The sequence below is a fragment of the Pleurodeles waltl genome, chromosome 10 (genome assembly GCF_031143425.1).
Source record: "Pleurodeles waltl isolate 20211129_DDA chromosome 10, aPleWal1.hap1.20221129, whole genome shotgun sequence".
NCBI classification, from domain to species: Eukaryota; Metazoa; Chordata; class Amphibia; order Caudata; family Salamandridae; genus Pleurodeles; species Pleurodeles waltl.
In genome coordinates, this window is record NC_090449.1 from 1,067,191,017 (window position 1) to 1,067,207,455 (window position 16,439).

Here is a 16,439-nt window from a genome sequence, read left to right on the forward strand (position 1 = left end):
AAAAGAAAACTAGTGTCTGGATGTTAATTTGCACTGTTTGAGTTCAGCCTTGTCTGCTCGGCCTCCACTACCAAGAGGTGGGGGGCGGAAGGGTTGGGGGGGTTGCATCACAGGATGTAATGCTGCCACAGCTCTGACACTGACGCCAGATTCCTAAAACCAGTAGGAGTCGCAGGAAAAATATGCCCAGAAGGGTACATTGTAACTTACTGGACGTGTTCACCAGTGTCTGGCTGTAAGAAACTGGATTATTAGCAGAGGCCAGTGACTACTGACGCCAACAAATAATCCCAACGGGACGAATATAAACGGCAGAAGTGCGCTATGAAGCGCTATAAAACGTGTTATTATTCTTATAGTAGGTTCTGGTGACAGAGCGGCTTCTGAAGCTTCCTTCTCCAGCAGCACAATGTATTGTTGGGACACCTGTCTCTATAGGGGCTTTAGGGGACTGCCAATGGCGCTACTTTCAGGGCCAGTATTCCACTTGTAGGGCCATACGTACCAAAGGATTTACCATTTCTTGACTGACTGAATCACAATTTCTGTCCGTCAAGAAATGCTAAATTGCCTTTTACATATGCGCAAAGGCCGATATGGAATCGCGAATTGGGATGTCTCCCCAGTAGAAATCCCATTTTGCGATTTGCTAAATAGGACATTGCAGATACGGATTTCCTATTTGCAATTTCCTAAGCACATGGACAAAGCGTTTCCTAAATGCGAAGTGGACATTTAGGAAATGCTATTACCTTCGACTCCAACTCAATGGTAACCATCTGCAATTTAAAAACATTCAGCCAAAATGCATTTTTGAAGAGTCATGTAGCGCACATGCCCCTGGGGCATTTGTGCTCTTTACAAGTGCACCTCTTCTTTTTTAGGGTGCATCAAGGGGTGCCATAGGGCCACAGGAACAAATGGTGCAGCATTTCCTAAATAGCGACCCCCTCATAGCAATTCCTAATCTGTAGGAATCACTGTTAGGCGACATCTATTTTTGTACACTCCACTTTGCATTTCCTAAACAGCAATTTCTTAGGATACCCTATTTAGGAAATGAAAAAACATAATTTTGCATGTAAGGCCCATAGATCCCATGTAGAATTGACTGACGTATTTGTGAAGTTCCCAGCTTTGGGGCATAAGATGCCATGTGAAGGGGGGGCACGTAGCATAGAGAGGCTCCCGCAAGACCTCCTCTGCCTCGAGGCGCTGCAGTGATTAATGGCCTCTTCTGAGGCCAGCCCTCAGCTGCAGGGAAGCTTTAGTTTGCACCAGAGGACAGAACTGGATTCTGAAGGTTATTAACCATGATATAGTTAATTAAAACCTTTACATGATAAAACAGTGCAAGTAACAAAAGGAAGAACAGATAAACACACATACGCAGTCATCGGACTCATTTTAATATAAAAAAGCTTTATATGGTTAGTGCCTGCCCCAGTGCCTGGCTTGCCTCAGATCAACCCTCCTCAGATTGTGCATAAGGTTCAAATAGCAGGTTAAAAAGAGCAAAAAGTCAGTGGCAGGACCACTAGAATTATGCAATTGTGTGGCTGCAGAGATTTTCGCACAATTATGGATTTGCTACATAATCCATCATCTGCCGCATAATTTGCAGATTTTAACAAATTGTTTTTAGCTGAAACGGTTCAAAAGTTACTAAAAACGCAGCGACACGTTGCCATGCAGTGGAAGGTCCTTTCAAAAGCTGGACTGGTCACCTTTCTGTTGTTTGTTGTATAGTTGAGTGTCAAACTGCTGCTACTAATGAGGTGCAACCAATGCCCATACAGTGTTATCAAGTTTAAAAAGTACAAAATAATTAAGTGATGCTATTACAAAATGTGCCGCATTATGCCACATAATTTGTCTTTTCTTGCTGTATATTTTGGTCAACCCAACTGCATAATATGGGGCTCTCTCGCCGCATAATTCCAATGGCCCTGGTTAGTGCTAACCGCTATGCCAGCTAAATATTTGTTCAGATAGTGGACATCAGTGCCATTGGTCTAAACCAGTGGTTCCCGACCTGTGGTCCGGGGATCCCTAGGTGTCCGCGAAGCCTCCTCAGTGGTCAGTGACTGCTTAGACAATGTAATAATTTTAAAAGATTAGGTCCCCAACTTTCAGTAATGCCTCACTGGGGGGGTCCCAGGATTCCAATAATGATTCAGCGGGGGTCTCCAGGTTCCAGTACTGATAAAGTGGGGGTCCACAGAAGTCAAAAGGTTGGGGACCACTGGTCTATTTCTGTCTGTAGTAAAGTGGTTAAAATGCAAGTGCTTAAAAAGTGCAACAGAGCATGCGCGATGGCCACTGTAATAGCTCTTGGTCCGTTCATGAAGTGCACTCAAGTCACATCACAGTATTTATTCGTTTTCCTGCAGTGAGACATTACCTTACACACTATGCTCAGCTCAGGTCGTGGGACAAGCCCGCTGCACGCCACAGATTCCATTTGTGGCCTCTTTTTCGCAGTGTTGGGTCAGCTACGTGTTCAGTGGGGCTTTTGAGATTCATTTTGACTTTTCCTCGAGGCGGCTGTTACCACCATGAGTCGTTGTGCACCCAGCTTCAAGCAGCTTCTCAGCAGTGGAGATGAGCTTTACAGGCTGCTAGCTGGGCGCTTGAGCCTTGAGACAGACGCGGGGGGGCGGGGGGGGGGGGGGGGGGGGAGGGCATGTCATTATTCCGCGAGTGTTAAAAATGTTACTAGGAACTTTCTGCGTTCAGATTGTAAAGTGGGGCATGTGCACAATATGTGTAAAAGGGTTTCTTCTGGCCCCAGGCACAACCTCCATAGCGCCAAACTACTTTTTAGAGCCGACTGTCGGAGCGCGTCGCTTGCTGGTGCTAGGCCAAGCCTCGGTGCTAAAAACCTGGCTTTATGGAAGCCTTTGGGTGTTTCAGACAGATAGCTCTGTGGGTTTGGAGATTTGTATGTATTTTAACAAGACCACGCGTGCGTTCCCTTTTTGAAGCGTTCCTTGTCTTTCACCCAGGACAGTATTTTTATGTGTTTGTTTATTCTGAGTTTAAAAGCATCGTCAGGTATGTTTACTTCGCGCAGCTGAAACGCATACGGGATTTCTAAAGCCTCCCTTCTGGAGGGGGCCCAACGGTTCACTGTACAATCACCACTGCCTGCGAGCAGTCTTACAGCAGCATGAACCGGTTCTGTGGGGGGGGGGGGGGAAGTGTGGGGTGGAGCCTGTCGAAGTGACCCCTCTTTACAGGAAAGAGTGGATGGCAGGGGTCTCCAGCCCCACTTCCCGCCAAGCAGATTTGGATGTGCCTTACCGCCATGCAAAAAGTGGGGGTCCGACCTCCACTTCTGACTTGGCGGATTGGGGTTCTAGGGGGTGGGAAGGGGTGAAAATTCACCTTTTCTACCAATTCAACTTCCATTTTCGTTGGAACATGACTGGACAAGACCCTCCCTTGCTGCTGCCACAGGAGCGCAGAGAAAACACGACCCCACCGTCAATGGATGCGAAGGTAAGGAACCCACTTTGATTAAGTTTGTTGAGGGGTCATTGCACACGAGCATGGGACCAGTGCAGACATATACATGTCACAGTAACTTTTTGAAATTACTGTGACATGCATATGTTGCGGACACGAGTGTGTCAGACACGGATGGGGACACACATGTACACAACACATATTACACACATACACAACTGTCTTTATGGTGCCAGTATTCATTGCCAAATAAGTGCTGGCGCCACAGAGATGGTTCAGGCACACTTGTCAATTGTGCCGATGTGACCACATTGCAAGGGGACCTGTCATGTTGTGCATCGAGTTGCGTGTGTGAGTGAGTCAGTACGTGTATGTGTGTGTGGGATGTGATTGGCAGAGTGAGGTGCTGGGAGGTGCAGTGGGGATATGTGTGTGGTTGTGATGTTGTGTGAGTGTGTTTGTGTACAAGAGTATGTAGTTGTGTCGCCTGTGGGTGCAGTGCCGCTGGTGTGTGTATGTTGTGTCACGGATGTACGTGTATGTATGTTTGCGGCATGTAGATGTTCTGTTGGAATGCAAATGTATATTGGTGTGTATGTTGTGTGTTGTGTTGTGTATGATGCAGAGGAATGCACAGGGCAAGGGTAAAGTGTGTGTGACTTACCTTTATTCCACAGCCACTGTCATTGTCCGATGAACATTGGATCCAGCGATGTCCTCCCTCCATCAGAAAACCACCGCCAGCACATCGCCTGCAGTGCTGTAACATCTAAATACGGGCGTCTGGAACCCGGCAGCCTGCGGCTAGGAAGAGCACTCTGTCGTGGCGGTGTGCGGCTCAGTTACAGTACATCTAAATATGGCGGTTCGAACACCGTCAACTTGGTGGCCTTCTCTGGCCCACCGCCACGGTGGACTGGTGGTAAGACCGCCAAGATCTAAATCAGGGCCAGAGTCACCTAATATATGGTTCAGCTGACGTCAGCTGGGGTTCACTCTGGTCACCAGCGTCCAGCTGCGCGTAACCTGAAACAGCCAGAGACATCTAATATATGCACCGGTTCAGCTGATAGCAGCTGGATTTAACTCTGGTCACCTGTGTCCAGCTGTGGGTAAGCTAGAACAGCCAGAGACATTTAATATATGCACCGGCAGTCTGACGTCGGCTGGGGTTAACCCCTGGTCACCTGTGTTCAGCTGTGGGTAACCAGGGACAGCCAGAGACATTTAATATAAGCACTGGATGGTCTGACGTCAGCTGGGGTTCACCCTGGTCACTTGTGTTCAGCTGTGGATAGCCAGGGCCAGCCAGAGGCAGCTAATGTATGTATTGGTTGGTCTGACGTCAGCTGGGGTTCACCCTGTGTTGAGCGGTACTAAACTCAGGCCAGGATGGCGCGCTGATGCCAGCCCACCAACATGGGTAACTGGGTCTGGGGGCAGACATTAGTTCCACTAGATACCAGCTGATCCCGTCTGACCCCACAGAGCCGGTTACCCATGTTGGTGTGCTGGCATCAGCGCGCCATCCTTGCCCGAGTTTAGTGCAGCTGAACGGAATCAGGTGGTATCTGGTGGAACCAATGTCTGACTGGTCATGAGAGCCAACTGGCATGAAACTGGGTCAACGGGACCCATGTGATGGAGGCTGGAGCCAACTCCCCCAGCGTTGGTCAGTTAGACTGATGATTCAGCACGAACTCCTGCTCCGGTACCCACGGGCAGTAGCTCAGTCCTGGGTTGTATGGTGTATTCTGTGAGGTGCCGCGTTTCCCGCAGGCCTTGTGTGTGCACGTGCCTGCGAGGGGCGTGCACACTCAGCCACTGACATGCACACGCCTTGCACACATCAGATGTGTGTGTGGCTCGCACAGTCGCAGTAGAGGTAGGTGCCTTGAAGATCCCCCGTTCCAGTCACCTTCCAATTACCAGCAGATCCCAGTCCACCGCGACCACTGATTAACTTTAGCGGTTTGTGCTTTTTGGCGCAAATTCTACCTACAACATTAAAAATTCATATCTCCGGTTCTCCGTAGTGAATTTTTGGCAATTTGTTTATTAAATTGTGCTCTATCTTTCTAATTCGGTTCGGGTTTTTTATTGTTTTGCGTTTTGAAGTTATTACTCTTTACGCCTTGCCTTAAGTGCCATCCTATCAGGCCTCTTTCCTCCTTCATGACCACACATCAGTTACTCGAGTCTGTGCCTGGCTATTGGCTGGGGTTACATGTTGTAACCTGTAACTGTTGTACCCCGTGGCCCCGAATGGCCAAGGATGTCGCAGACGCAGTTTTCGCTTATGCGTACAAATGGCTTGCATTATGAGTCTAAATACAGGTTTGCAATTCACAAAACTTCAATTTACAATTCGGAGGGATTTACAGATGCTGATGGTGTGAGCTTACGCCAACCTCAACCCTCATCTTGGGGTGCAGTGGACAGCTTTAGACAAGGGTCCCCGGAAAGCTCATTAAAAATACAAACATGATTGCAGAAAACCTTTTGTGTAAATTCTAGAATGAATTCAGAGTTGTTTCTACTAATACTCCAGGAGACGTTCTGAGGAATACTTTTGGAAACTCTGAGAATTCGTACAATTTGGAAATGTGAATCCATGTGAGATAGTACATTGGCTGGTGTACATTTGCACATTTTTAGGGCTTGAACCCTGGATAGGTAGAAAAACACCCTGTGTCCCAGAAACGTATGTGCATACATGTACGTTATTCACATACACTTCAGATGTGCACCGGTAGTTGTTCCCCGTGTGTGATGATTATCCGCATATATAAGGATTAAAACATGCTAATATTTCCAAAATATGCAGTATGTGAATCGCTATCCCTTTGCCAACCTTCTGTACTTGCTATCACTTCAAAACGTGTTTAAAACGTTTTTCTTTACGTGGAAATCTATTACCAATGTGAAGTTTTCCTAAACCGTACACGCCCTCCGAAAATGGACATTTTTTGCACTTTCCGCACCTCCTATAACTGGTTAATTCAGATGCCTGTTCTAAATTACGGTAAGAACGGACAAGCACTGACAATATTTGTGAATAATCAGAAAGTTACAACTCTGTGGATGCTCACCTGGGCTCTACTGGCCACTCCCACAACCTGGCACTCTCTGGGGTGCCCACTACCTACCCACCTGCAGAATGTCTACAATGTGGTGAGACTTCCACATGCATTAGTGACACCTCCACACACACATGTGCGACAATCAGCCCATGATCCGGCAGGCTTGGATGTTTTGTGCACTTTTTCGCCCCCCCGCACATATATGACGTGTTGTGAACTGAGGCCCAATCACAGTGTGAATGGAGGCTTCGAGCATGTAAATCTTTAATGACATGACATATAGGGCTGTGCACCGCACACAGGCAGGAGCTCGTCCAGTCATTCCAAGAGATGCATCCCCGCAAGTGTATTGAAAAACGCTGGAATATGTTGCTCAACTGACCTGACAATACCTCAAAAAGTCACGACAAAACGTCTGTGCACGACATCATTACAAAGTCATGACACAACACACACACACGTGCATGTGATGTTTTTGCTGCTTCACAATACTACATAGATGTTTAAACCCTTATAGTACAGACAGGAGGGGAGAAATTAATTTCCTGAAACACTGACCGGGAGATGCTCACACATAATTAAGATATTAAGCTGTATGACTTTAAAAGATTATACGATCAGTATTTAAGTGGGATGGAGAGGATTGGAGGGCTCTACAATGCCTGTGGCTTGAGAAGCCCTTGCACGATGTGCGCCCCCTGCAATAATACACATGAAAAAACACCCTGCATTCGACAAATTCAGAAATGGAGTCTCACTGGGCAGAGTAAAATCAAAACCAGCACAGAATGTATTTGACAGTTGATGTTGCACCTTCATCCTGAGACAGAAGCAATATTAGTTTCAAGTGAATAACAATACGTGAGTTGTTCAGCTGAAGTGAAATAATGCTCAGGCCCTGGAGCACCAGTGGTAACAACAGTAACCCGGGTATCACGAAAGGAACTTCCGGTGACACGGGGTGGGGCACTGGCGTGTGAGAGGCAGGAAGGGGAGGTGTTTATTTCGTCACCCTGTGAGTGACTGACATAGAGGGCCCTCGTTCAATGTCCGCTCCTTGCCAGGGCCCACCCCTGGCACCTTAGAGCACTAAAACCCTGATAGTTGAGCCATTAGGGGTTAAAGGTTCTCATATAAAGAGCTAGGGATGCAGTTTCCTGTTTCTTTTTTATTGAGTATTGGTTATTGATTAATGACTACAAGCAGCTGCCAAAAGGTGTTTATTTTAACCTCTAATGGGCAGGGGAATAAATGATACCTTATGTCCCTGAAGAGTAAACCTCCGTACATTAGTTACTCGTATCTATGCCTGGTTATTGGCTGGGGTTACACGTGACACCCTTACACCTGTGGGCTGCACCTCTTGCCCATGAAACATGACACATCATGAGATATAGTCCTCACGATCATGAGACATAAAAAGGAAAGACTCTTCAGTCTTCAAGAATATGAGAAATTAATTGGTAAGAGATACCTGTCCTCAAGTGCGTGAGACAAGAAAGGTCAGGAATACCTGCCCTCAAGGGCATGAGAATAAAACGTCAGGAGATCTCAGTCCTCAAGATCATGAGACAAGAAAAGTCAGGAGATACCAGAATTCAACTGCATGAGACAAGAAAGGTCAGGAGATACCAGTATTTAACTGTGTGAGACAAGAAAGATCAGGAGATACCTGTCCTCAAGTGCATGAGACAAGAAGGATCAGGAGATACCTGTCTTCAAGATCATGAGACAAGAAAGGTCAGGCGATACCAGTATTTAACTGAGTGAGACAAGAAAGGTCAGGAGATACCTGTCCTCAAGTGCATGAGACAAGAAGGGTCAGGAGATACCTGTCTTCAAGATCATGAGACAAGAAAGGTCAGGAGATACCAGTATTTAACTGAGTGAGACAAGAAAGGTCAGGAGATACCTGTCCTCAAGTGCATGAGACAAGAAGGGTCAGGAGATACCTGTCTTCAAGATCATGAGACAAGAAGGGTCAGGAGATACCTGTCTTCAAGATCATGAGACAAGATAGGTCAGGAGATCTCAGTCCTCAAGATTATGAGAAATAAGCAGTTATGATCCCTATCAGTCCTGGAGAGTACAAGGGATGAACAATTAGTAAATAATAGGTCTAAAAATCATGAGAAACAAAACATCATGATCTATATTAATCCCTCTGATCAACGGACAGATATAAAATTGCATGATTCAGATCAGTCCTCAATAAAAAGAGACATGGAAAGTCATGTCCCATATGAATCCCTGTGATCATGACACTAGGAAAATTGTCATCCCTATTATTTCTCAAGATCATGAGACATGTAAAATCATTGGGCCAGATGTAGGAAACGTTTAGCGACTCGCAAACGGCAAAAATTGCCGTTTGCGAGTCGCTAAACGCGTTTCCCAATGCAGAAATGCATATTGCGAGTCGGTACCGACTCGCAATATGCATTTCGGAATCGCAAATAGGAAGGGGTGTTCCCTTCCTATTTGCGAGTCTGAGTGGTATGCAATACCATTTGCGACCGCGTACGCGGTCGCAAATGGTGTCGCAGTTACCATCCACTTCAAGTGGATGGTAACCCACTCGCAAATTGGAAGGGGTCCCCATGGGACCCCTTCCACTTTGTGAATGGACCCAAAAATATTTTTTCAGGGTAGGTAGTGGTCCAAGGGACCACTACCTACCCTGAAAAAAAAACGAAACTAAAAGGTTTCGTTTTTTTTTTAAGTGCAGCTCGTTTTCCTTTAAGGAAAACGGGCTACACTTAAAAAAAAAAAACTGCTTTATTGAAAGCAGTCACGAACATGGAGGTCTGCTGACGACAGCAGGCCTCCATGTTTGCGAGTGCCTATACTCGCTATGGGGCCGCAATTTGCGACCCACCTCCTGAATATTGATGAGGTGGGTCATTGCGACCCCATAGCGAGTTGCAGTCGGTGTCTGAGACACTGTACTGCATACCAATTTGCGAGTTGCAAATTGCGAGTCGCATGGACTCGCACTTTGCAACTCGCAAATTTTTTATTTGCTACATCTGGCCCATTATCCCTCGTAGCCCACAAGATCATGCACAGTCCACGGTTTTTGGGGAACCAGTAATAGTTTTATATTTATTTTAACAAGTGTCCATTTGGACAAATGTCAAGGCAAACATTCAAAATAAAAATGAATGTAAAAAGTATGTAAAACAGTCGATTCTGTAACAAGATTAAATGAAAACATTAACACTCGTATTTATCAAAGGATTTCCACATAGACAATGAATGGGTAAAACTCTTTGACACATTAGGCCATAGGTTTATTTAAAAAACTTCCCAGGGTGATCATGGTATCAATATTCTTCAACTTCATCAAGAAAGCTATAACATCTGCTTGCAATCTTTTGTCACACTTATCAAACAGAGGAATAGGAAAAATGATTCTCACTTAGCAAAATTTTAGTCCAAATAACAGTAGACGGCTCAACTCAATTGCAGATTTGCTCCTAGCCCTAATGTTTTCTTTGCATTAATACAATTAATGTGATAAAATATAAGGATGGCACAGTTTAAGGCTCACCCTCGCATCTACAGTACAATACTGGGACATTTATTGAAGATGTCACTTAAATAAACAAAACGTGTTTGGATCTTGGTAGATTTTGAAGTGGTAACAGTATTTTTCCGATGTAACTAAGATCACTTAGACCAGAGCAAACGTTTCGAAGTAACTCTAGTTTGTGCCTTCTGAGCCAACACTTTTAATTTGTAGAGGATACTTATTCTCAGGAAGCCCATATTTTTGCAACAAATTAGCATCTACCCTTTCTTTGAGTTCTCACTCAATCACTATTAAATATTGCTCGAAGACATAATCAGCAATTGAAGGAGTTACTTCATGCATAAGCGGACAGAAAAACATAGCCGAAAGCCTCTTACTCAGACTGAAAACTTCTGAGGTTAAGGTCTAATCTAAAACCTTCAACACAAGTGAATTGCCTTCTTCTAGCATTTCCTTCCATTTTTTATTAAGCTGCAAGATGGAGAGGGGAAGAAAGCTAGACGACCATATAAGGCTACTGGTACAATTTTCTGTTTGAGGGACTACATTAACAGCTTTATCGACTATCCCCACACAGAAGGCTAATTCTCCTGAATCCACTCACTGCATACGGGGCATGTTCGATGTGGTCGCCTAAAGGAGGTTTCTCTTATGCAGAACTCCTAAAGACTTGGGGCCTGATTTAGAAATTGGAGGATGAGCTACTCCGTCACAACGGTGATGGACATCGCGTCCCCCAATACCTAAATGCCATAGGATATAAAGAGATTTAGATATTGACGGGAAGGATAACCGTCACCATTGTGATGGAGTAACTCGTCCGTCAGTATCTAAATCAGACCCTTGGCCTCGTTGACCATGGATAATCTACTTGCCCTGAAAGATCAGATAAATGGAGAACTTTTTACCCCAATTTCCCCAATCTTGCCCCTGAGGGAATTAAACATTAAACAAAGTTCAACCCATGAACAGTTTGTTCTCTTGCCTGGAAGGCCAATATTAGTCTAATCCACAACACTGATAGTAAATACCCGGCTCTCGTCAGGGCAGGAGGTAAATCATCTAGGAACAGGACAAAGAATAGAGCATAAGGAGAACAGTTTTTTTAACGTGTTCCACATCATGATTATTTCCAACCTAAGTCTCCTCTGGTCACACAAGGTCATTGTCTAAGCGCTGTAATGTAAACCTTCAATCTTGCACAGTATGGACCATGGGATACTCATTCTCTGCAGCCTAGCCCACAAACCTATCCGATCAACTCTGTCTAAGGCTGTGCAAAAATCGACTAAGAAGACAAAGAAGTTGACGTCTGTAGGTGACCTCTGCACGACAGTCCACAGCCAAAAAATCTTATTCCGGATCGAAAGCCAGCCTCTCCAAGGGGAACCTGTCTTCATTTGTCAGCCTTCTCTTCCAATTATCATGGAAAAAAACTCTCAGTATATTACGGGAAGAGTCCAGAGTGAAATTAGAGTATAATACCCAGAGATTACTCTTTCGCCTTTTATACAGGAATCCAACCAAGATGAGGGTATTACCCCCAGTACAAGCTACAAGTGTAAACAAGGACAGGTAGAGAGCTGCCAAAAAAGCTGGGACTGTTCTAATTACTAGTTTATGTGTACCATTCAGTCCAGGACCTTTGCTGGCTTTAAAGGCCTTGGAAATTTAATCTAGTTAATTTATGTGATTTAAAAAAATAATTTATCATACTGCAAGTAATTCCTTTTCCCTCCTTGATCAACATATGGCACCTGATAGAAGTCACTTAAAAAAGAATTCATAATTGTTCCAAAAGTATGAATGTCAGCTCTAAAACATGAGCTTAACTTGTTCCAACTGCATGAAAAGGAGATATCAATTTGTAATATAATGAAACAAGATAAATTCCAGAGACATCGGTTTTCAAGATCATGAGACATAAAAGTTAGTAGATACCAGGCCTTACAGTCATGAGACATGAACAATCAGAAGATATCACTCTTCAAGATCATGAGACATCAAAAGACACTAGATTCTAATTCTTAAGATCATGAGGCATGAACAGTCAGGAGATATCAGTCCTCAAAATCATGAGATATGAAAAGTTAGGAAATATCAGTACACAAGATCATGAGACAAGAAATATCAGTAGATTCCTGTCCTCAAGATCATGAGAAATTAATTCAGTGGATACCAAGGCTCACGGTAATGAGATATGAACAGTCAGGAGAGTTCACTACTGAAGAACTTCAGACATAAAAAAGCTATAAATATCAGTACTTAAAATCATGAAACATGAAAAGTCAGCAGATTACAGTCCTCAAGATCCTAAAATATGAAAAGTCATTAGATACCAGTCTACAAGCTCATGCAATAGGGACAATAATAATTCCATTAATCCTGAAGATCGTGGGACCTAAAGATGTAGGGGACATTAGCCCTACAAATTTTGAGACATAAAAAATGTGATCCATAATAATTCTTAGGATCATGGGATATGAAAACTCATGGTCTATATCAGTCCTCTGGATGATGAGACATGAAAATCTATGTTCCACGTAAATCCTATGAGACCGTGACACATAGAAAATCATGATCCATGTTAATGCTATGTGACCGTGGCACACAGCACATGAAAAATCATAGTTCACATCCATCCTCCGAGACCATGGCCCATCAAAAATCATGATCAACATTCATACTCTGAGACTGTGGCACATGAAAAATCATGATCCACATTCGTACTCTGAAATCATGGCACATGAAAAATCAGGGTCCACATTCATCCTCTGACACCGTCGCACATAAAAAATCATGATCACATTCATCCTCTCAGACCATGGCATATTAAAAATCATGATCCACATTCATACTTTGAGACCGTGGCACATGAAAAATCATGATCCACATTCATCCTTTTAGACCGAGGTACATGAAAAATCATGATCCACATTTATCCTCTGAGACTGTGGCACATATAAAATCATGATGCACATAAATCCTCTGAGAATGTGGCACAAGAAAAATCATGATCCACATGAAAGATCATGATGCACATTCATTCTCTGAGACCGTGGCACATGTAAACTCATGATCCACAGTCATCCTCTGCGACCATGGCACATGAAAAATCATGATCCACATTCATCTTCTGAGACTGTGGCACATGAAAAATCATGATCCACATTCATCCTCCGAGAACGCGGCACATGTCAACTCATGATCCACATTCATTCTCTAAGTCTGTGGCACATGAAAAATCATGATCCACATTTATACTCTGAGACCATGGCACATGAAAAATCACCACATTCATCCTCTGAGACCGTGGCACATGCAAAAAATATGATCCGCATTCATTGTCTGAGACAGTGGCACATGAAAAATCATGATCCACATTCATCCTCTGAGATGGTGGCACATGAAAAATCATGATCTGCATTCATCCTCTGAGATGGTGGCACATGAATAATAATGATCCATATTGATCCCATGAGACCGTGGCACATGAAAAATCATGATCCATATTAATCCCCATGATTATGAGACAAATCCCGTGAACCCTCTTAGTCCTGAAGATTATGAGACATGATTAATATGTTAACCCACGAGAACATGCACGGACAATGATTCTAGGGCAGCAGCAGAAGGTTTGTGGCGCTAAAGGAACAGTCAGGAGACCCATCATCCATTCATGAGATGCTACAAGACCGCTGCTGAGCAAAAGGGAAAACTCCATACAATTGACATTTCCAAGTATTTTACCCTTTTGTAAGCAGTGCATAAAAAGTAATCAAGTTGTGTTCCTAGTGGAAGTCTCGGCTACTCAACAACTCAACCGGTCATTAAGGCGCACACTTTCTCTCCGGGCTCCACTAGTGCAAAAAAGTAACCAAAGGGTAACAAAAAAGTGAGGCCGGTTATGTTTATGGTGGTGAGATTCAGACACAAAATCACGGTTTCAATTCAATATTACCTCCCTTTCTAGAAGTAGCATTGCCGCGTTGATAGCATGATACCACCAGTCAGTGCGACAGAGAATGAGAAGGGCTAGGTTGTTTAATAAAACCTCGTCGCAAAGAAAGCGCTTAACAAGTAACCAACAGCTTGTCAGTAGGCATGTGTAGCGCCCACTGTAACCGGATACGTTTCCAGGCGCTTCGTGCAGAGGAAAGCATTAGCCGTACCCCAAGTACATAAACTCAACGAGAACACGGCTTCCTCGAATCTGGCGCGTTGGGGACCCCGGTGACATCCACTCATCCATTCATCCATACTGGGTGTTTCAAGCCCCCTCCTCTGCATGTAGTTATGCCAGCCTGGCACTGCTGTCCTAGTGGCAGGCATAGTTTGCCAGCAGTGCCTCTAGCAAATCTGACATTGCTGTCCCCTGACGTGGAACGTGCCTCGCGATTTTGCCCCAGCAGCAGGTCCAACAGGGTGCCCGTCTGATTAGCGCCGTCTGCCGCCGGTGCCCGCGGCTATGGCACCTACCTGGTAGCGCCGCTCCTCCTGGTGGTACTTGCCTGGCAGTGGTCTTCGTGCCTCGGTGGTATGTGCCTGCTAGTGCTGCGATGCAGTGGTGGCACTTGCCAGGCACTGCTGCCCCTGTGATCATAGTGTCTGCCTGGCAGTAATGCCCCTGTGGTGGTGGCGGTATGCGCCTGGCAGTGCTGCCCCTTCGGTGTTGTGTGTACGGTGGCGCGGTCGCCTGGCAGAGATGCCCCGTGGTGGTGGCACCTGCCTGGTAGTGCCTGGCACACTGTGTATTCTATTGCGGTGTGGTTATGGCACCGCCTGGCACTGCTGCCACTGTGCTTGTAGTGCCTGCCTGGAAGTCTTGCCCCTGCGGTGGTGGCACATGCCTGGTAATGCTACCCCTGTCGTGGTGGTAAGGGAGGGGGGTTGTGCTTGTCAGTCTTGCCCCCGTGGTGGTGGCACCGGCCTGGCAGTGATGCCCCTGTGCCTGTAGTGTCTGCCTGGCAGTGCTGCCCCTTTAGAGGTGGTGATATGCGCCTGGCAGAGATGCCCCGTGGTGGTGGCACCTGCCTGGCACTGCTGCCCGTGTGCCTGTAGTGTCTGCCTGGCACTGCTGCTCCTGCAGTGGTGTGTGTGTGTGGGCCTGGCAGAGATGCCCCGTGGCGGTGGCACCTGCCTGGCAGTGCCTGGCTCACTATGCATTTCGTTACCTGAGGTGTCTTGCATCCAGCCTGATGTTGGTGGGCACATGGCGGGGGGGGGGGGGGGGAGCAGGGTGCACCTACCTGAGGAGGCCGAGGAGCCGCTGGAGGCGGCCATGCCCGCCAGGAGTCCGGGGGTACCTATCCCATGGCACAGCTCAGGGTGCCCGCCACCGCCAGGATCTCGGCACTGGAGCCCCGGCCAGGGCTCTGCACCCAGCCTGCTTGACAGGGGCGGCCCTCCCCGCTACACTACCATGACAGCAGGGCCCCGGCCCTCCCACAGAGAGGGCCCTCCCCTCAGCCCTCCTACTGATGGAGGGCCCTCCTTTCATCCCGCCCACTGACAGGGGCCCTCCCCTCAGACCTCCTGCTGATGGAGGGTCATCTGTTCATCCCTCCCACTGACAGGGCCCTCCCCTCAGCCCTCATACTGAAGGAGGATCATCTGTTCATCCCTCCCACTGGCAGGGGCCCGCCCCTCAGACCTCCTACTGATGGAGGGCCCTCCTTTCATCCCTCCCACTGCCAGTGGCCCTCCCCTCAGCCCTCCTACTGATCGAGGGTCATCTGTTCATCCCTCCCACTGCCAGTGGCCCTCCCTTCAGCCTTCCTACTGATGGAGGGTCCGCCTTTCATCCGTCCCACTGACAGACGCCCTCCCCTCAGCCCTCCTACTGATGGAGGGTCCGCCTTTCATCAGTCCCACTGACAGGCACCCTCCCCTCAGCCCTCCTACTGATGGAGGGTCCGCCTTTCATCCGTCCCACTGACAGACGCCCTACCCTCAGCCCTCCTACTGATGGAGGGTCCGCCTTTCATCAGTCCCACTGACAGGCACCCTCCCCTCAGCCCTCCTACTGATGGAGGGTCCGCCTTCCATCCCGCCCACTGACCGTGTCCCTCCCCCCAGCCCTCAAACTCACTGGCGACTCCTCATTCCACTAACAGTGCGCCCTCCCCTTCGGCCCTGACACTGACAGGGTCCCTCTTTCAACCCTTAAATTGACACCGAGGTCAGCATTCACCCCTCTCACTGACAAGGACCCTCCCTGATTCCCTCTCCTGGGAGCCTTCACTCCCCTCTGCCCTCACACTGACAGGGATGTCGCCCCTCACCCGCCCTCTGACTAGGAGCCCTCCCTCTAGCCATCCCACTGACACCAGCAGCCTCCTCACCCCTCC

General features: G+C 46.8%; 1 protein-coding gene across 1 annotated transcript in view; it reads right to left on the minus strand.

Moving 5' to 3' along the window:
• The window catches only part of CHN2 (chimerin 2), a 490,714-nt gene extending 475,156 nt beyond the window's left edge, over positions 1–15,558 (minus strand). Inside the window, exon 1 of the mRNA XM_069212100.1 lies at positions 15,339–15,558. Within this exon, the coding sequence (XP_069068201.1) occupies positions 15,339–15,372 (34 nt within the window). The 5' untranslated portion in view covers positions 15,373–15,558. The remainder of the gene's footprint in view (positions 1–15,338) is intronic.
• Between the last annotated feature and the right edge of the window lie 881 nt (positions 15,559–16,439).